At 48.7% G+C, this 21,158-nt stretch overlaps 1 protein-coding gene across 7 annotated transcripts in view; it reads right to left on the bottom strand.

The window, feature by feature from the left end:
• MTSS1 (MTSS I-BAR domain containing 1) overlaps nucleotides 1-20,904 on the bottom strand; it is a 167,563-nt gene extending 146,659 nt beyond the window's left edge. For 2 of the 7 annotated variants that reach the window (XM_055091237.1, XM_024129442.3), the window contains exon 1: nucleotides 19,910-20,531. In XM_055091237.1, the coding sequence (XP_054947212.1) occupies nucleotides 19,910-19,981 (72 nt within the window). In that variant the 5' untranslated portion in view covers nucleotides 19,982-20,531. Of the gene's footprint in view, nucleotides 1-19,909; nucleotides 20,532-20,888 lie in introns of those variants that run through there. The other 5 variants (XM_028500589.2, XM_028500590.2, XM_028500587.2 and 2 more) reach the window with 3 other exon arrangements.
• Nucleotides 20,905-21,158: the final 254 nt, after the last annotated feature.

The following is a 21,158-nucleotide window of genomic DNA, read 5'->3' as shown; positions in this document are numbered from 1 at the left end:
CGGGGCACGAACCCGTGTCCCCTGCATCGGCAGGCAGACTCCCAACCACTGCGCCACCAGGGAAGCCCATCCTAATGGTTTTAATAATCTTTTTCTCTTATGCTTAGGAGCACAGTTTCTCTACTTTGCCACTACTGACATTTTGAGCCAGATAATTCTTTCTTTCTTTTGCTGGGGCAGGGGGCGGGGGAGGGGTTCCTGTACATTGCAGGGTGTTTAGCAGGATCCCTGACCTCTATTCACCAGATGTCAGGAACATTCACAGATGCCACTGGATGTGACAAAATGTCTCCAGACACTGCCAGATGTCTCCTACAGGGCAAAATCACCCCCAGTTAAGAACCACTGCCTTAGAGGAATGTCTGAGAAACTGATTTCTTCTCGTGAAGAAACAGTTATCTGAAGTTCTGCAATTTCTCCAGTATTACTTCACTTCAGTTTCAATTCTTCTGTTAAATGAAAGTAAAATTAAACATACTTTTATTTTGAAAATATCTTGCATAGAACATGTTAATAAAAGTGCCCATTTATACATTTCTCGAGCTATCAAGTCTGTCTGAAAATGTGCACAGAGACATCTGGAAAACCGTCTACCAAATATTATAATGGAATATTTCTGGGAGCTAAGATTTGGGCCAATGTGTTGTTTTCTTGTTTGTACTTTCCTCCATGGCCATAGTTTTGTTTTTTTAAATAAGGGTCACGTATCATTTTTATAAAAACAATGAAGTCATTACATTAAAAAAAATTAAGATCAAATTAGCATTTCTGGCAACAACAGCACCGTGAATTTACAATCCACCCAAACCCTGAAGTCTGTCTCATGCATGCCGCTAGATCACAACCATCAGTTCTGCATTTGGGCATTTGGGACCTGCCTGGCCCAACTGCAGGTGCTGGATTTATTCCTTCAAGCAGCAGTGTGCTCCCAATGGGACACTGAGCTGCACCAGGCCAGGGATTCTGGCTGACTGGCTCCTGGCAGAAGTCCTCTGGCAGCTACATCTGAGCTACTGACACCAACACCCACGCACAGGTCCTGTCATCATCTGCTAAACCACTTAGCCTCCATCCCATCTTTGTGCCCCAGGGGGTCTCTTCAACCCAAAAGCATAACTTTATTTGCGTTGAATGAAACCTTGTGAGGGCTCAGGCTACCTTTCCAGGCCCATCAAGACACCGTGGGGAATCCCAAGTATAGCACCTAGTATATTTACAATTTTCTTATCAAGTGCAGGTATGAACATGCCTTCTACATCTATATCCAAGTAATTAAGGGTAAAGGCTGAGTTCAGAGTCCTCTGGCTGGTCACTAGAGATCCCTGTCCAGATGGAAATCAGTTAAGCATCCTTAAGAGCACAAGAGTGCTACTAACCAATTTCAGCCTCATCTAGCCATCCCTTCTCTTTCTGGTCCACAAGACAGTATGAGAAGCTTTATGAAAGGCCTGAGGATGTTCAGAGACACGGAGCATCAACTTCTAGCCAAAGGAACCATCATCGCTCATCTGCACATAGGACACGAGAGCGAGGTCCTCCTCTCCCCAGCAGCAGCCACTCCCATCCACAGAACCCCTGGAGAAGGTCACTGAGGTGATCCATAATATTTCTTAAGAAAAAGGTGAGGGCCTTCCCTGGTGGCTCAGTGGTTAAGAATCCACCTGCCAATGCAGGGGACACGGGTTCGAGCCCTGGCCCGGGAAGATCCCACATGCCGCGGAGCAACTAAGCCCGTGCGCCGCAACTACTGAGCCTGCGCTCTAGAGCCCATGAGCCACAACTACTGAAGCCTGCGTGCCCAGAGCCTGTGCTCCACAACAAGAGAAGCCACCGCAACGAGAAGCCTGCACACCGCAACGAAGAGTAGCCCCCCCGCTCGCTGCAACTAGAGAAAGCCAGTGCACAGCAACGCAGACCCAATACAGCCAAAAATAAAAACAAATAAATAAAATAAATACATAAATAAATAAAAATAAATTAAGTCCACTTTTTTATTTTTATTTTTATTTTTTTTTTGCGGTACGCGGGCTTCTCACTGTTGCCGCTTCGCCTGCAACTAGAGAAAGCCCGCGTGCAGCAACGAAGACCCAATGCAGCCAAAGATAAATAAATAAATGAAATAAATTTAAAAAGAAAAAGGTGAGGCACATTCACTGAAAACACGCCAGAATGGCAAAAGGCCTGCGCAGGGAGCCCCAAATCCCGAGTTCTAGCCACGGCCCCGGCAGTAAATTATGGGTGAGTCACTTGACCTCTCAGGCCAGTTTCTTATAATGATCAACAAAAAAAATGCATAATTCCCTCACTGCTATTGAACACTGACATCACGGAACACGGAAGGAATAAGGAACACAAACTCCAGAGGCCCATCTCCTGGCTAGAATCCTAGCTCTCCCGTCTGCCGTGGGACATCGGGCAGGTCGTCCGACCTCTGCCTGGGCAAGTCACCACTGCCCAGGGCTGGTGTGAGGAAGAAATGAAGTCAGACATCTAAAGTGCTCAGAGCAGTGCCAGGCACTCAGTCAGTGTCTAATAACCTTTGACAGGATTGATCCAAGCGTCTGCAGGCTCCCAGGAATCTCCTTCGGGATGCTGGGAGAGATGTTTAAAACTCTCAAGGTCAGATGGTCCACCCAGGCTGGGATCCCTCATTCTCAGTCCTAAGTACAGTTCGGACTGTGCATCTCACTCTGAGTTCGCCATAGTTAAAGCAGACACAGAGCAAGGCAGTGGGACACACAGTGTCAGTCAATGTCTCTGCCGCTCCCAAGTACATGGCAGGTGGAGTACTTAAACCCCAGATGAATGTGCCTGAAAACAGCTGCTCAAACCCCTTTACAAACTACTTATCTGCCCCCACTGGGAGCCTCATTCCAGTCTCTACCAAATTAGCAACAAAAGGAGGGTCCCCGCTCCAGTTAGGGGGTACAGCACCCAGCTCTCCGCCTACGAACACCCACTCAGCCAGAAGAAGGCTGCCAACCGCAGCTCTCTCCCCACTTGATGATATTTGACAGTCTCTCAAAGAGTGTCAGGCCCACCTGTTTTAGGCAATATATAATTTCATGGATTCTTTAAAAAAAAAAAAAAAGAAAGAACTTCTAAGAACAGAAGACAAAAACCTCCTTGTTGAGAAATTTTTTTTAAGTGTATAAATGTTATTAAAATTTAAAGGCAAGGTGATGTTGGGTTGTTTCAGATTTTTTTTTTTTTAAAGTTTCTTTCAAGGAAAAACAAAAAGTTTCTACCCACCTGAAAGTTTTACTACAAAAATTCAAAAGCTTGGAGGAAGTGAGGAAGGAGGGAGAAGGCACTCGTAGGAAGATAAAAAGGTAATTGAGAGAAAAAGCGCTGGGTTGTTCTAGACAACAAGGCTGGGTAAAGGTGAGCAGACTCAGATTTCAGAAGAAATCTGCCAGTCGAGACACTGTGTGCACTGAGAATCCTTTTAGAAAGCAAGTCCAACGTGGTCCTTAATTTTCTAACCTGCACCACCCACCAAGAAGGCCAGAAAGCTGTCTGCTGAAGCTATGTGTCTGGCGGGCTCTATTCACCATGCAATCCCCAGAGCTATGAGAAAGCCTCAACACAGACCCCACTGCGGAGTTCACCAGAGAACACGGAAAGGTTTCACAGCTTTCCAGACATACCAAAGTCAACGAAAATAAGACACCCACTGAGCGCCTGGGCTCTGCCAAGTCCAAAGTCACAGGTGAAGGGAAACAGGCTCTCCTCCCTCTGGAACCCCCTGAATTTCTTTGGAGAGGCGGGCAGGGAGGTTGTGAAGCCCTGGTAGTTTGTTGAGAATAGAACTCAGATCACACAGGGTTCTGGGAGAATGGAAGACTTCCCTGTCAAAGCTGGTGTGTTTTCAAGCACCTGGAGGACTCTTTGCATCAAGCTGCCTGACCGTCTCCACTTCCCTACAGGGAGAGAGATGGGGCCTCCCTGAAGACAGGCTCTAACTCTGCAGCCACCAGACGGGGCGCCCACCACACAGCCCCCCCGAAGGCTGTTCTCTCTTCTAACCTCCAGGGGGATTCAGCAATCTGGAAAACTCCTACTCAGCCGTCACCACCCAGCTCAAATGTCACCTTTTGCAGAGTATCCTGGGACCCACCTGCTTCCCTCATATCATGCAGTTGGCCGTCTCTGAACCTGAGTCTCCCCCGCTGAACTGTGGGCTCGAGGACGGAAAAATGGAGGGAGGAAGGAAAAGCATTTCCAAGAAGAGGAACAAAGACAGGGAAGCAGAAACAGTACAAGTAGGCTCCTCCAAGGGACACTGGAGTGGCACATTTATGCTGGGAGAAGCAGGAGATGGAAGGACAGACAAGGGGACCATGGGCGGCCATCCAGGGCAAGATCCAGGGTTGAACTACAAACGGGGCCTTCATCCAGATGGCGAGTGACATAAATCCCAAACCAGCACGGTGACAAGAGAAGCTGGCTACCGCATCACATACCTGACGGCAGCCTGGTCCCTTGGGGAGTGGGGAGGAGAATGAAGTTATCCTCTTACTTCTGAGGGAAAAAGACCATCTGATCTCCGTCGACTCCCCAAGAGTTTGGTGGCCACCTAAGCAAATATGCAAGTGGACTGCCCTGCCTACCCTCAAGGCTGAGCTCCAAGAACACCCCCGAGTTCCTGTCCTCCCCTCTGCTTTCCCCACAGCCAGACAGCTGGGCAGGCCGCTTGCCTAACCCGAGTACAGGGCTCAGCCAGTGGTCATGCTGACTTGGGGCTCTGTTTTGCTTTGTTTTGTATTAAACAGAGGCCTGGGATGGCATCCCACACACAGCGCAGAAGAGTAAACTGCATGTAACTCATCAGCCCGGCTGGTTAACGACGCCCCGTAAATAATGCAGCAACTGCCTCTCCCAGCCCCGCCTGCTGTGACAGCAGACCTCAGGGGACAGCTGAGGGAATTAGACACCAGTGCTGCCACTCGGGGAACAGAGAGGAGCTGGGGGCCTTGGTTAGAGAAGGGACCGTCTGAGAGGAGCCAGAGACTGGAGGGGACTCTCACGAGGAGGCAGAATTCGGCTCAGCTGAGAATGAAACAGGGACCAGTGGGGACAGGCGATAGGGAGTCGGGCTCCAGCTCAAAAGTTCCAGACAGAGGCTGGCTCACCAGTGGTTATGGCTGATGGGAATCCAAGTCTTGGATATACGACTGGACAGGTCATCTCCCAAGCCCTTCTTTTCACCTTGACAAGCCTCACTGTCACCACCATCATCTTTAAGCATCACCGCGTTCTAAACAGTTGCTAGATGCCCGATACATAGATCAGCATTTCTCCAACGTTAACTTTCATATCCATCACCTAGGGATCTTGCAAAAATGCAGGTTCTGATTCCCTTGGTCTGAGGTGGGGCCTGGCTGTTGCATGTTTAACCTGAGTAATGCCGAGGCTGCTGGTCCACAGACTACACTCGGAGGAGCACAGCTTGATACACACACTTATTACATGTTCACAAAAACCCAACGAGGCGGGTGCTGCTAATTATCTCACAGCTGAAGAAACCAAGGACCAGGAAGGTTGCATCCTAGTGGTCTAGGCTGAAACTTGATCCTACATCTGCCTGACTCTGTGGCCCAAGCGCTGCCCTGATTCTGCGAAGTGCGAGCAGCAAGATGCACGGACCCAGCCTCCCGGCCCAGCCCCAGGGCTGCAGAAAGCCACTCAGTAGGCAGGCTGGGTCCTGCTTTATATTGGGTTCAGTAGGAGCCCAGACAAAGTAAAGTGGAGACCAAGGGCTCCAAACACATAACCCCCGATTACAACCGCAAAGGCCCTGGACAAGCTGTAATGTCGACCTAGGAATGGTCAAGATTCTCAACCATGTGAAAAAGAAAACACAAAACAAAGAAAAAAGCTCTTTGTGCAAAAAACGTCTGATAGAAAAGCACGGGAAATGTTCAGTCACCATCATTAGCGGTGTGATTATGGATAATTCTGTTAAGTCTTCAGGTTTCCTGTGGACACTAGAACTGATCTGCTTCTACCAGGAGGTCGGAGAGCCTGTCTGGAGCATCTCTACAGGCTGCTGCCACCACCCCTGCCACTGGGTCCCTCCCCACGGTGAGTGTGAGGAACGCAGTCCATATCATCCCTCTCCTTCTTCTTCTAGGGACACCCCTTAGTGACCTCAGGCTTCAGGGAAACGAAAAGCAAAGCTTCAAGAGGAAGTTTCTGACCAAAGCAGGAGTGCCTCTGGACTCCATGCTTCTTGAAGCACAAGGCAGGAATCTGCAGCTTCCAGAAGTGGGTGCCCGTCACAGCTTTGTCCCCAAAGCCATCCTTCCCCACCCCATCCTACAAGATGAAGGGCTCCCAAGATCCTCTGATGAAAGGCGCTGCGTAAGTCCATCCATCATAAAAACCATTCCTGGGCTTTTATTTTCTGATTGGGGCTTGCCTAATCCACTAATTATCCCTGTCCATCAAGTGGATGGCAGCCACTCGGATAATCAGTGGTTGCCTCCTTGCACGCCCACCCTCACCCACCTACTCAAGCTCACCAGCAATAAATATGCCTGTGAAAAGGACCTTACGGCTCTGTGCACACTTCGTGGGCACTGCCACCTTCCACTAAACAGATTTCCCCTTTCACTGAACTCCACAAGCCCCAAATCCCAGCCGGGCTATTAGGAATGACACCCGGGTGGGTACCACAAAAAAGGGCTGTGTTTGTTACTTCTATAGTCATTGCCCTTTTTTAGTGTCTTTCCACTGAATGTCCTTCTCTTTGCCTGGATAGAGGGCCCTGATGGGCAGTCTAATCCAGTGTCTAAAAGGATCAGTGTGGTCTAGCGGGCTGAGTCAGGCTGCCCAACTTCAGATCTCCCCGCTGGGGACCTAAGTGACTCAGTTATCCATTGGCACTCTGTCTTCATCTGTAAATGATACCCCTGGTGGTTCGCACCTCAAACGATGGTAACAAGAGTAAGTGAAAGAATACGAGGGCATAGAAGGATGACTAGCACTTAGAAACTCAGAACTCCAGAAATGCCAGTAACTGCTATTTTAATGAGTCAACATACAAGACCAGCCACCCTGACTCGGACATTTAATGAGCACCTACTATGCACAGGCACAGGGGTTGGGGCGGGGGGACTAAAACAGGCCAGAGTGTCGAGGAATGCTGCCGTGTAAGCCACCAATCCCAAAGCCTTCGGAGGGCGCCACACTCCAGATATAAAGCACTGGAAGGTGGGGTTGGTGCAAATTTCTGGAGGGGGGTGACTCCTCACCGAGGTCTTAAAGGACAAAAGGGAATTTTCTGGGCCAAGAGGAAGGAAAGAAAGGACAGGAGGAAGCATTCCCTGCAGAAAAAAGAGAATTAGCAAAGGATAGGAAGTACAGAAGACTATGCTACATTCAGACATGTCATTCTGTTCACCTGGAACACATCCCAGGAAGGTGTGATCTGGGGGGCAGGGACGGGGTGGGAAGAGCAGGGAGATCCTTCCTACTCACTTCATGAGCTGCAGAGGAGGCTCTTGGTGGCTCAGGGTGACCCAAGAGCCACCCCCACTTCTACTTACTCATGGTACACTCCCAGCGACTCACCACCGGGGAATGTCTGCTAAACCTGCAGATGCCCGAGCCCCGCCCCAGATCTGCACAATCAGAATCTCTGGGGGTGGGGCCCAGGGGTCTGCATTTAACACATTCCCCAGGGGACACTCATGCTCTGATGGCTAAAATCACATACAAGTTTGAGAATTATCGCTCTAGATAAGATGCCACATCCCTCTGAAGTCTTGGATGCTGTGGTCTCAGCAATTTCTCAGTCCTGATGTTCAGACCTTGCTCCTTCAGAAGTAATCCCTGGTGATAAGCACTTGCACATGGGAATGTGAACTGATACACATTTTCTGAAAGACATTTGGCAATGGGTTTCAAGAGCCATGAAAGTATGTACCTTTGACCCAGGATAAATCCTTCTGGGGAAACCACCAGTGTAAATCAACCACCAGTGTAAATCAAGGATATAGTCACTGGAGTGCTGCTTATAATTAGTGAAAAACTGGACACAGCCTAATCACAAATCAGTATGTAACAGGCCCCCAGCTTAAGGCCTTTGCACATGCTCTTCCCTTGCCTGGAACATTCATTATTTCTCTAATATCCACATACCTCATAAGCTGTTGCTCAAATGTCACCTTCTCTGTGAAGCCTTCCCTATTTAAAAACTGCCACACTGGGCCTGCTTTATTTTTTCCCATTGCACATATCCTTCTAAAATATAACACAATTGACTTATTCAGTTTGTCTGTCCCAGACCCCCACCCCCTCTCCACTAGAATGTAAGTTCCAAGAGGGCAGAGATCTGTGTCCATTTTATTTACTGCTGTATCCCCAGCACTTAACACAGAACCTGGCACATGGCCGGTCCTCAAATATGTGTCAACTAAATGAATTAACTACAAACAAACAAAACAATGGACCACCACACAGCCTTTAAGACTGACCTGGCTTCTAATTACAGGCACAGAAAGCACAAGTGAAAAGCTAAGTGGAAAAAGAAACTTCTGGCAGGGCACAGGCCACAAGAGCCTTCATCTAAAATGTGTGTCCATAACCCACTTTGTAATCAAGTGGTTATGGGTGACTTTTATTTTTTACTTACCTGAGGTTTTAGTTTTCCTTTCATTAACTTTCTATTACTTGCATAATCTTGGAGAAGTAATCCCTCATGAAATGCTCTCAAAACATTTGCTAATGCTTTATGCTAAATGTAGAGGAAAGCTCTCTCCTTGGTGATTTAATTAGGGTGTCCCTAATTAAGGCCAGCACAACATCAAAGAGGCCAGGTTCCAGGGGATCCTTGCTTCAGGTCTACTCCTGGTTGCAAGACGACCCCCGTCTCCCAGCAGCAGCTCAGAGCCTCCCAGTGCCCGGACGCCAAGGGCCTGGCCATCAGCTAGCTACTCCTGGCCCTGCTCCCCGCTACTTGCTTCCTATTGGGGTGCTTCATCCAATTATCCAGGCTCCAGATCACATCCTGCTGGAGAGCTGGCTTTGAAGGTTCAGTAAACAATCACTTCAAAACAAAGAGGGACCATTAAACCAAACTCAAAGACTTCCTTAATGGCCTCCTGCTCAGCTGCCGGAGCTGGGGCAAGCCGGGCCTCAGAAGCCAAACTGACTCTCCCTGTGAACTAATCTCGAAGCCTTTCCAGCCTCCTACTGCACACAGCCCCCTTTCCTGAGGTGCAATCGTGTGGGTTGCAGAGCCATTACTGGGGCGACCCTGACAGAGGGGGTTTCTCCAGCAAAACAAACATGTGTCATGTGGTTGTCACCTCGGACAACTGTGTCAGACCCTTGGGAACCACGCCCCGCCTGCCCCCCACATACTTTCCTCTGCTGATGAATCAGCGGCCCCCGGCTGAGTCCACCGCCCAGCAACTTCATGTCGTTGGCTGGTCCAACTCCTCTTGAAATAAAGGGAGGCCTCCTGAAGCTGCTCAGAAGACAGCCTAGATTTTTCTTGCTTTTTCTGGTTCATCCTGAGTCCTAAAGCTACAGGCAGAATAATCTTCAAAGCAATTGATAACATACACCCATTATGGAATCTGAAAAGGAAATCCTAAAATGCTGTGAGAGACAGCTCAGCACCGTGGATTAAGGGTACAGACTCTGGAGCCAGACTACCTGGGCTCAACTCTCAGTTGTACCTCTCGATAGTTGTAAGATGGGGGCAAATGGCTTCACCGTTCTGCACCTCAGTTTCCCCATCTGTAAAATGGGAATTATAGCAGTAATTCCCTCACTGTTAGATGGACTAGTATTGAATAACTACCTCATTGGGTTGTTGGGAGGAACAGGAGTCTTTGTAAAGCACTAGAATAGTGCCTGGTTGTACCATAAAAATGCTTGTTAAATAAGTAAAATAAAACTCAGGTCTCAGCTTGGGGGTCACCTGTATCAAAAGCCTCCCCCTGATTCTGTCTTCCTACTCCAAATGAGAATCAGAGGCCTTCCCCAGGCCCCCCTCAAAATCTTGTGCTGACATCTATCATGGCACAGATCACAGATTTCTAGTTACTTGTCTGTTCCTCCTCTAGACTAAACCATTTTCGGGCAAGGTCATAGGTGTATCTCTACCCCCCAGCAGTGCCTGGCACAGAACAGTCATCATATTTGTTGACTATGTATACCGTGTTCTCTCAAATTATTTACACGCTGAAAGCTGAAAAGCATTTCACTCTTGTCTTTATTGCATTATCAAAGCGAAGATATAGGTTTCTTATATTTTCTGAAACATCTGAGTGCCGCTGTCAGCAGGGTACTCTGCTGGAAATTACTAGGGTGGCTCAGATAGATACGTAAGAGAATTTTATTCAGCATTCATTTTGGGCTAAGCCCTTTACATATATTTTCTCTTTTAATCCTCCACAACTTTAATAGGAGAGTATTACTCTACCCATTTTACACGTAAGAAAATTAAGTGTCAAGGAACAAGAGTAACTTGCCCAGAGTAATAGAGCTAGGAAGTGGCAGAGCCAGGCTTCAAAGCCCAAGGGCAACCACTTAAGGTAGAATGTAATAAGTACTAGGTAGAATCAACATGAACTTGGAAAAATGCCCAAGGGCATCTGACCTGGTAGGCAGAGGAGGGTCCAGAAATGAGGTAACTTTCTGGTGAGGCCTTGAAGGATGAGAAAGATTTCGATAATGCCGAAAACGGCAGAGAAGCTCTTCCAAGCGGGACAAACAGCAAGAATGAGGAGCGCAGGATGCGTTCAAAGAAGCCAGGGAATCCAGGCTGGGAGACACGGGCACGGAGCAGGTCACTCTGCTGGGCCAAGTCACAGGTAGCCCCCAAGGCCTGGCTAAGACAGGTGGGCCATATTCAGCAAGTAGGCAGGTAGGAAGAACCCAAATATGGCCAAGTCTTGGGAAGGGACAGAAGCCAGTACGAAGCTGCTGCTAAAAGGCAGACTAGAGGCAAATGAGGCACTTCTCTGGTAGTCACTCCAGAAAAAGAAGGGGTGACTCAAACAAGGTGAACAGAAAAAGATGGCCCTTATGAAGCAACTCAGTCTCCCCTTACACTGGTGTAAACATCTCTAAAAGGTTTTTTTTTTTTTACGCATTAAACTAAAGGCCCTGAGGACCTCAGCCAGGCACCCAGCCCTTCCCTGCCTTTATATTACAGACAGAGGGTTTGCAAATAGAGAAATGCCAATAGGCCCTGCTGAGCCAGATGAGGTTATAATGAACTCAGAAGTGATTTACTTAGCAAGAAAAAAAAAACCTCAACTTCTCCATTTCCTACAACTTCACTGCAAGCTCTAAATACAGCTCAGTAAAGGGTGGGGTCGTGTTTGCCCTAAGAAGTGGTGGAGATAATGACTGATTTCAAAACTTCAGAATACTTCATTCCCAAATCTGCAAGACAGCAGCAGCTAACATCTGAGTGCATGTATGCCAGGCACTGTGTGAAACCCTTTGCAAGTAAGATCTCATTTCAGAATCCCCCCCAGCAACCCTTTAAGATGGGTGCTTTATGAGACCCATTTTACAGAAAAGGAAAATGAGGCTCAGAGAGATGAAGAAATTTGCCCACAGGATTTAAAACCAGACCTCTCTGACTCCAAGCTCAGCAGTAGCTCCAGAATTTCTACAGGAGGGGTTTAGGGGCAGTGATGCGGCCAGGAGGAAACAGAATGTGGGCAGGAAGCCGTGCGGTCAAGCAAGCACAATGTTTTTACTTAGGTGGTACGTTATAGATCTGCACTGTCCAATATGTAGCCACTAGTCACATATGACTATTTAAACTTAAACAAATTACAAGTAAATAAAATTTAAAAATCAGTTCCTCGGTTGCACTAGCCACACTTCAAGCGCTCAAAGGTCACATGTGGCTAGTGGCTAATGTATCTGACAATTTCCATGACTGCAGAAAATCATGCTGGACAAGACTATTACAGGTCAACTAAAAACAGCCAAGGATTCTAAAGATGCTTTTTCTGTTGTTATTTTCCAATTTGTTCACTTTAACGTTGTTTCACTATAAATTTATTCTTATTTTTATTAACTGTAGTAAATACACATAAAATTTACCATCCTGAAGCCCAGTAGCGTTAAGCATATTCTCATTGCTGTGTGACCATGTAAAGATGCTTTTACTCAGACTTAGGCAAGATTGAGAAAACACGTTCAGGGTGCTTAAACTGTGTACAGCTGGGGGTGCTTTTAAAAACCCTAATGTCCAGGATGTAGTCCAGAAGCACTGAATCAGACCCTCTGAGGAATCAGGGTCCAGGCATCAGTGTCTTATGGCTCCCAGGGAATCCAATGCGCTCATTCCTGTGACCATGCCCATCCTACCAAAATGGGCACACCTGCCCAGACCTGCCTCTTCCTCCTCCAGCCAGACCCCCTCCTCCGGGACCCTGCAGACCCCTGTCTGTGGGAGGTGGCAGGGAAGGGAGGCCCAGGCAAAACCTGCCGTCCACCAAACCCGCCATCCACCTCCAGGATTCGGAAGGTGGCTGGTGCTGACCAAGCTAATGCTTTCACTGCTGTCCAAATTCTTCGAGGGGAAGAAAGCAAATAAAAAGACACACAGCTCAAAAGGCACCCCACTGATTTTTTTTTCCACCCACTTAAACTAGACAGGAAAAGAAAAACCACTTAGAAACTATGACCAAGGTCATATATGCCAAGAAATCAGCACAGAAAGGAGGTTTTTTGGCAATTCCATCAACTTCCCCAAACACAGTCTTGCAATGGCTCGATCGACTCAACCCAACTCGAGGGTGACCGGGAAATAATTAAATACGGAAAGCCCTTTTACAAGAGTGTTCCAGGGCTGGACACAAAATGAGTTCAAGGCAAGGAGTTCTCTTTGAGGAGTCACTGAACTCCGGGTGAACTTATTTAATTCATATAATTAGGGGGACCGATGGGCATAGTCACCCAACCTTAGGGACCCATGGGCTCCCCAGACACATAAAGGCAGCCCTCTGGCCAGTCACGGAGAAGACTGCAGGTGCTTTGTATGGGGACAAGGACAGAAGCCAAGGATAGAAGCGACTTTCCTCTCTGCACACCCAGGGGAAGGAGAGGAGAGGGGAAAGGCAGGTTGTCTGTCAGAGAAGATTGGTAAGTGGGAGAAGGAAGGAAGCCACAATGTGTCGATACATCACAAATTAAACCATTTCCACAAAAGTGACAGCCAGATGGGAGCTGCACACCACCCCCACCCCCAGAGTTCTCTCAGCATCTCAGCTCAGGCTCACACCTCCAGCCTGCAGGCACAGAGATGTGACCTTGATTCCTTCCTTGGGCCTCCTGCAAGACTCAGGCAAGTGAAATGCTGTGGAAATAAATCCACAGCCCCCTCTCTACCTTAGGCATGCTCTAAAGAGTTCCAGCTTTAAGGTCAAATAAACCAAGGTCTGAATGCCAGCCCACCTCACTACGGCATTAAACAAATTACCGACTCTCTCCAAGCCTCAGTGTTCTCATCTGTAAAGTGGGGATGATGGTGAGGATGACGGGAAATCCTGGCACACAGTAGATTCTCACCGAGTCCCTTGCTGCCCCCTGTTCACTACATGCAATGATTACAGAGCACCTACCGTGGACCAGGTGGCACCAAGAGCATCTTAAATTGGGAAGCGGCAGACGACACAGCCCCATGCCAAGGTCTTCCCTAGGCTAAGAGGTGGGAAACATTAATAATGGGTGGGCTGCTCTGGAATCTACGCCGGGGGGATTTTGGTTTTGCTTTCGGAGGGGGGCTGTATGTGCGTGTGTGTGTGTGTGTGTGTGTAGATTTTGGTTTTGCTTTTGGAGGGGGGCTGTGTGTGTGTGTGTGTGTGTGTGTGTGTGTGTGTATGATACATAATATATATGATACACAAAATGTTGTATCCCCTTTGACCTGAAAATGCTACTAATTCAAGTGAGAAATGATAGAAGCCAAATCTAAAGTAGGGACGGGGAGGTGGTAAAGAAGAGAAAACCAAGAAAGGTTTATTCCAGAGAGAAAAGCCATAAAACCGGGTAACCAATTGTATTGGGAATTATAAATAAGTAGGAATGTGATTCCATGGGATCCAGCCTGGGCAACTAGATCTGTGTAGACACTTTCAAATTACAACAATTAGAATAGTCTTTCTGGATAAATTACAAGAAGTGTCGCGCGCGCGCCACACACTCAGATGCAACCTTCTGCAGTCTCCAGCTCATTCAAGGGAGAACCTTGGCAGTCAAATACAATGGGCTTCCTCAACGCTCATCCAATTAATTTGTTCCATTTGTCTCTCTGGTTTGCTACTTAATAAGGCCGAATCGGCAGTGCAATCTGCAAATCTGAGTTAAACGGCTTCAGGCATCAGTCAGTTCCCTTTTAGGAGTCCCAAATGCGTACCGTCTGCTGTCCTAGGCAGCTGAATCTGTCCTTTGGCTTTTGTTTGTTCAGGGAGAGGTATTTCTTTGTTTTTGCAAAGGTGTGGGTTTTGCAAAGGTGTGGGTTTTAGGGGAAAGTGTCCTGAAGGCAGTTCCAAGAAGTAATGGCAAACTCAAAATGATCTCATTTTTCCATACCCGATCTGAACATCTAAATGGTCTTGCTACAGAAGGAATCTGGCCAGCTCTCGACCCTCCCTAGGAAGATGGAAAACGCCTAGATGAAAATTACAGATAAAGCACCTAATGGATCAACAGTTTCAACCTTTTCACCCTCCAAGCATTTTAACAACCTCAAGCGAGCTGGCCCAATTGACAGATATTGTTTTAACTTTTTCCTTTTCCCTCCCTCAAGAGGCAAAAGAGTTCGAAGGCCAAGAGGTCAGCAGCAGAGTGTGGGTGGGACACACTTGTGCTAAAAAATTGTTCAGTTTCTCTGAAATTTGAATTTAACTGGGAATCCTGTATCTTGACTTGCTGATATCAAGCTCGGTGCTTGCAACGTCACAGATGCTCAATCAGTACTGTAGGATTATGAGTTCACGTTACTCTCATCAAAAAGAATTAAGTGATCGCTGAACCGGGCAAAATTCAAACTCAGCCTACCTTCCATGCAAACCGTGACTAGGAATGACCTTCTCTCTCCATCTGGGGCATTACCAACTAGGATCTCAGAACGTAAACGTTCACAGCATCAAACAAGTTCTAAACAATTTGGTTAAATATGACGTACAAGGGATTTTCCCCACAGAGACACTCAAGCCGAGACCAAAAAAAAAATGACTTCTTCCCAAACCTCGACAACAAGATTTGCACCTAAAAGCCCCCAAAGATTGATCTACAGAAAATAGGCCCTAAATCTCTGAACAGGCACCATTCTGGGCAGTTCCCTGCTGCTGGTTTTATGACATCTTCACTTCTCCTTCTTCTCCCACAGGCCTAAACTGAGGAAGCTGTAAAAGCTTGGACAAACAGAGCCATTTGCTAAGAGAAAAGGCAACATGGGGCCCATCTGTACTTTACAAGGGCTTTGCTTGTCTACCTTTGTGTGTCACCGTTTACAAAGCAGCCCGCCTCCCTCAGAGCACCTGGCCACTGGCGGAGGCCTTGGCTAGGTTTTCACTATATTCCTAGAGAAAACACTTTTTTTTTTTTTTTTTTTGAAAAGTCAAAAGGAAGGCCTGCAGGGGCTGACGGATATCCCTCCCCAGGCTGGACTACCAGCCCTTCCTTCATGACCGCCATATTGAATTGAACTGAACAAGCAACTCTCCAAGGGCAGCCCTTGTGGATCTTTGGTTCCTCACATCCCAGCAAAAGGCCTTCCACACAGCAGGCCCTCAGTAAACACCGAGGAAGTGAACCTCTTGTCTGACAGGAACCCCAAAGCCAAAGCAAAACAGCAGAGGTGAAAAACAACCCTGAAATCATTATCCAGTGCTGGATCCACTGCCCACATTCTTGATCTTGTGATAAGTAAGGGAAAATATCATGACATGTCTTTGAACCACAAAAGATTTCCATGGAATTCAAGAAGTCCCTTAAGCAGGTCTAATTTTAGGTAGAACTTAGGAGAGAGGATACTGGTGGCAAACAGCGGTGGGGGGCAGTGGAGGAAAACTGAACAAGGCCCCTATTCTGCTCGGCACAGGTGCTGGTAACAGGACACCCCTGCCTAAAGTGAGACGTGGGGTGGAGAATTCAAGGTGTGCTTGGGTATTTTTTTCACCCCCAGTCACATTATACAACCCCGAACACACTCTCCAACCTAGTACAAAGTTCTCCCTGCATCAGGCCCAGTGCAGCTCCTGACATGCTGATTCTTGAGCAACAAGGCTGAGGAAAATATTTGATTTTAGCGTCCAACTTTTTTTTTTTTTAAACTAAGTTAGTTATTAAAAGAAGACAGACGTCTATAGGCTGAGCTGCCCTCAAGTTTGGCCAGGGTCTCCTGGTCTTAAAAGTTCTCCAAACATCACCGAATTCTACATGCTGGTTCAATTACTTAACTAAAAAAATTTAAAAATACAAATATCAAATCAGCATGTTGTATACCTGAAACTAATGTTATATATTAATTACAGCTCAAGTTTTAAAAAAGAAAAAGTAACGGCACAAATCTGCTGTTTGAAGCATTAGCCTGTCTTTCCCGGGACTTGGAGAGAAATTCCAAAAAGATTCCAGGATCTCCTTAATGCAGTCAACAGTGCTTAAACATCAGAAGTCAGTCATCTGGCCTTCCACAGTCACTTCCAAGCTACTGTCCCCTACACAAACTGGTGATGGGCCCTGGCCTCCAGCCACATGAATCCCTAGTCTCCCCTTCCCTTTGGGACCAGCTCACTCCAGACAACCTGATTTATGTGGATGGCGGAAGGGCTGCCAGTAAGCGATTTTGCACACCACCATTCATTAGTGACCACCAGGGTAGGACGGAAGAAAGGAAAAAACCACAGGGTTTCCCCTCATCAAGGAATCAATAAGTTATTTAACAGCTGCTGCAGGATCCCAATGGAAGAAAAGTGGTTTCTTCACTGCACCCGACCCCCTGAAAAGGATAAAACACACACCCTGACAGCCCAGGACTTAGCCAGATGAAAGATCGTTAGAAGAATGCAGAAAGAATCCTCTCCAGCTTTTCCATGTCTTGAGGTTCTTTGGTTTGGGAAGATGGATGGTGCTAGGCCTTGAAATTACTCCATTTTTTGTTGTTTTCTTTTTTTTTTTTTTTCCTCCAAAGAGGAAATTGACTCCCTTCCTGTGCTGCTGTACATTTTGGAGAATCAAATGCTACTTTAAAAAAATAAAACGTTTTCCTTACCCTTTCCCACCCCCACTCCAACAACACTTCTGAGCACATACCTAAAAATGTTCTCAAGATGGCATTCCAAATGGGTTTCCAACATTTACATGTGTCCTTCATAGCAAACAGAAAGGGAACCAAAGGCGTCATAAACCTATCATGGGAGTTCAAGGAAGTGAAAAGGAGGATAAGCAGGTCCTTAGAAAGACAGCCCATTTCAGATATTAAAAATTGACTTTTGTTGCTGGCAACTCCATGCATAAGCATACTATACACTGCTTACCCTATATGCCCAAATTTTAAAATTCCCTTTTAAAATGTCACTGCCATCTACTCCATGAAGAAGCCTTTTAAAAACAAAACTCCACAAAAACCCTGTCTTAGGCATAAACAATCTTGGAAATTAGACACTCCCCCCTCTCTTTTTTCTTCTTATCTCTCTATTCCCCAAAAGTCTGAAATTCTGCAGACCTCAAGGCATGTTTTCATCTTCCACTCCACTTCGCGTTTAAAATCTTTGACTGCCAAAACAAAATAAACCTTTAAAATAAATGTCTTCCCAACAGGATGTTGAACAAACCCAACTCAATTCAAAGGGAAAGAACTCAGGAACCACAAACTATAGATCCAGCACTAAAAGGGCATTAGATCCAGCACTAAAAGGGCATTAAATAAGTATTTTTAACTGGAATTTGGGGGAGGGAGAAGCATGCCACCTTAGCACCCACAAATCCCCCAGGCAGAAAGTGCTGCAGGACAGTCCCGGGATGGCAGGCAGAAAGCATTAGGGCCTACCTTCAAGTGAGTTACTTTCTGAAGGGCTTTGGGTTCAAACATGTAAATTGGAAGAACTGAGCCTAGATTCTGGATTAAGGAACAAAGAGCAAGGAAAAAACTCCAGATGTGAACACTCTGGGACTGCAGTGGGCCGATGGGTTAGGTCACTGGGTTCTTGTTACTACAAAGGGGCTGGAAACATCCATTTCTCCCATCCAAAAAAACACAAGCAGCTCTCCCAACCCATCTCGAATTCTTCCCCTGGTGATCAGAATACACGTGTGCCTCAAACCAAATCCTGTTTGATTATAAGGCCTATAGAATTTTAGTTATAAGGCCTATAGAATTTTAGTTAACAAGAAATACCCCAGAGTCTACAGAGGGAACACCAAGCTTTGTCTCAAAAGAGCACTTCAATTATTCAATGTGGATTGGGGGCAAAGGAATGAAAGGGCTGTCTTTGAACAGGGAGTAATCCATCTAATTCCAAGGGGTTGGATTAGAGGCATTCCTGGGCAAGCAGGGTCCCGCTGAAGATAAGGCTACACGAATGTCAATTTCTGACAAAAGGCACAGGCTCTGGATAAGGATTTCAAAATGGACAGGACCAGGACGGAGGCACCTTGGAAAAAGTTCACCCCGGGTGAGGTGGCAGTTGGTTCTAAGAGGGGGAAACAGGCCATGACAGCTGAGCATTCCTTCCCAAAGTCCATCTCCGAGGCCGAGCCCTCTCCAAACCTTACACTTCAACAGACAAAAGCTCCTGCAGGCGCCGAGGCAGCGGCTGAAGAGGGGCTGTCCACACCCACTCGCTGCACAGCTTTCCAAACCTGCCCACTCGTTTTGGAAGCCGAGCTTTCAATTAAACACCACCTCCCCGGATCTGATGAGGCAAACTGGGGCTGGGCTACAGCCAAAGAGAAGCTCCCTAAATACACATGAAAAAAAATCCCCCCACCGCCCCCAATTCCCACCTCCAGCCAGCTCGCTCGTATACATTTCCTTTGGATTAGTAACACAGGGCCCTGGTCTATCTCTGTGCACAGAAAATCCACATCCAAGGATCAGGTTATCCCCAGTCCCACCCTTCGCAGGAAAATGCCAGGGTGTTGTTCCCCGCCCCCATCACACACGCGCGCGCCCGCGCGCGGTCGGACACACACACTGAGTCTCCACAGTCCTTCCAAAAGAAAACCTGGAGTCTGTTTGTGTTGGGTGGCTAGGGGATACAGTTGTTTAAGGTGCCCCAGTCTGGACCTCAGGCTGGGAGCCTCAGCCAGGGGAAGGGGGGTCCCCGCAAAACTGCTCTGGGAACTTCTGCTCCGCGCCCCGGGGGAGGGCCGAGGGGAGGCACGCACCCCTTCGCCAGCTTTGGAAGAGCCTAATTAATACCTAATTTGCTCAGCTCTCCCCCAGGTGGACCTGAAAGCCAACAAGGGAGAGAGAGGTCCCTCCCAGTCTCTCGGGCCGGGGGGCTCCTTCCCACGGCTGGGAAGGAGCCCCCGCCCTGTACCCCAGGGAATCAGGTGTCCGCCCAGGCATCCAGCCTCCGCGGGTCGCGGACACTCCGTCCAGCGACAGACAATGGAAAACTTGGAGCCGGGGCCCTGGGCCCCCAGGGAAACGAGACGGTGCCGTCCCCTGGGACAATGAGCGGGGAGAGGTCAGGAGGCATCATATACCCCCAGAAAAGCCGCCCGCCTGGTGACCCAGCAGAGCCCGGAGCGGCGCCCCGGTGAGCAGGTGACACCCGAGCCGGTGCGCTGCCGCAGGTGGCCGGAGGCCACGGCGCAGGAAAGGGCCGGGCGGCTGGCCCAGGGCGGAGGCGAAGCCCCGCGGCGAGGTCAGTGCGCGGCGGCCGCCGCCGCAGCCGCGCCCCCAGCGTCCTACCTTCATGTCGCTGATGATGGTCTGGAAGAGGCCTCCGAGCGCGCTGCATTCCTTCTCAATCACAGCCTCCATTTTCCCGGCGTCGTCAGGGACAGGAGACACTCTCGGGGCTGCCTGGACTGTGCGCGGGGCCGAGGATCGCTCACCCCGGGAGGAATTTCAGCCTCCGAGCGACCCACCGCCGACTCGCAGCCTCTTCTCCAAAGAGAGCGAAATGCCCGAGAATCGACTGTTCTCTGCCCAAAATAAGAATAATAATTTAAGAAGCCAAACCGCTCTGTAGGGCGCCTACATGCAGCGCTCAGCTCCTGGCCTTAAAAATGCCCGGAGAAGACTGACAATCAGGCCACCACTGGTGCCGACAGAAACGGCAAAGCCCATCTTGAAGCTGAGAAAACCACCCGCTGACCCAGGGCCAGCGCCATTTAAAAATGCAAGATTTACTAATTTAATAAACGTTTTTGAAATTAAACAAACAAACAAAAAAATCGCCCAACAGCAGAGTGGGTCTGCTCGCGGAGCCCGGATCTGTTGCTCGCAGCCGCGGCCGCCGCCTCCTTTTCAGTCCTGCGCACCCGGCCCCGGCGCTCGCTCCTGCTCGGCTCCCGGGGACGTTCGCGGGGGCGCACGCGCGCTCGCGGCCGTGCGTCCGCCGCGGAGGCACGGGGAGGGCGCGCGCCCGGGGCCGTGCGGCCGCCGCACGCGGGCGGGGCAAGGAGCGCGTGCCCGCGAGGCGCGTGGGGCGCAGGCTGCAGAGAGGAGCAGGCGGGCGCGCGGGCGGTGCGGGGAGGATCCAACACCCGCGCGAGCCTCCTCCGCGAGCACCCCCCCAATCCCTTGGCCGCGGGTCGCTGAGCCGAGAGGGCGTGTCAGCACGCGGCTGGGCGAGCGCCCACCCCACAATGGCTGCGAGCGCCCAGCGCGGAGGGTGCAGCCGCCGACCCCCGGGACTTGCACGGTGGCTCCCTTAGCACAGTACCTCGCAACTAGGGAGCGCTCGGTAGGGCGGGAAAACTACCGCTGCTGCCGCTACTACTGCAGGCTTCTGAGAAGAGGCCCGTTCTCTGATATCAGGACTGCAGCGCCGAGTCACGACTGCAAACAGCCAAATATGTAATTAAGGAGAGTTAGACGACGTAGCCCGCAGCGGGATGCCGAGTTCAATAAAGTTGCAGGATGCTGGGAAAGTGGATTGATTTTGCCATTGCGAAATAAATGGCGTTAGAGCTTCCGTGTACTGTTCGTCAGT

This window comes from Physeter macrocephalus, chromosome 15 (assembly GCF_002837175.3).
Source record: "Physeter macrocephalus isolate SW-GA chromosome 15, ASM283717v5, whole genome shotgun sequence".
In the NCBI taxonomy this organism is placed as follows: Eukaryota; Metazoa; Chordata; class Mammalia; order Artiodactyla; family Physeteridae; genus Physeter; species Physeter macrocephalus.
Note: the sequence above shows the minus strand (reverse complement) of the source record. Positions and strands in the feature narration are given on the sequence as shown.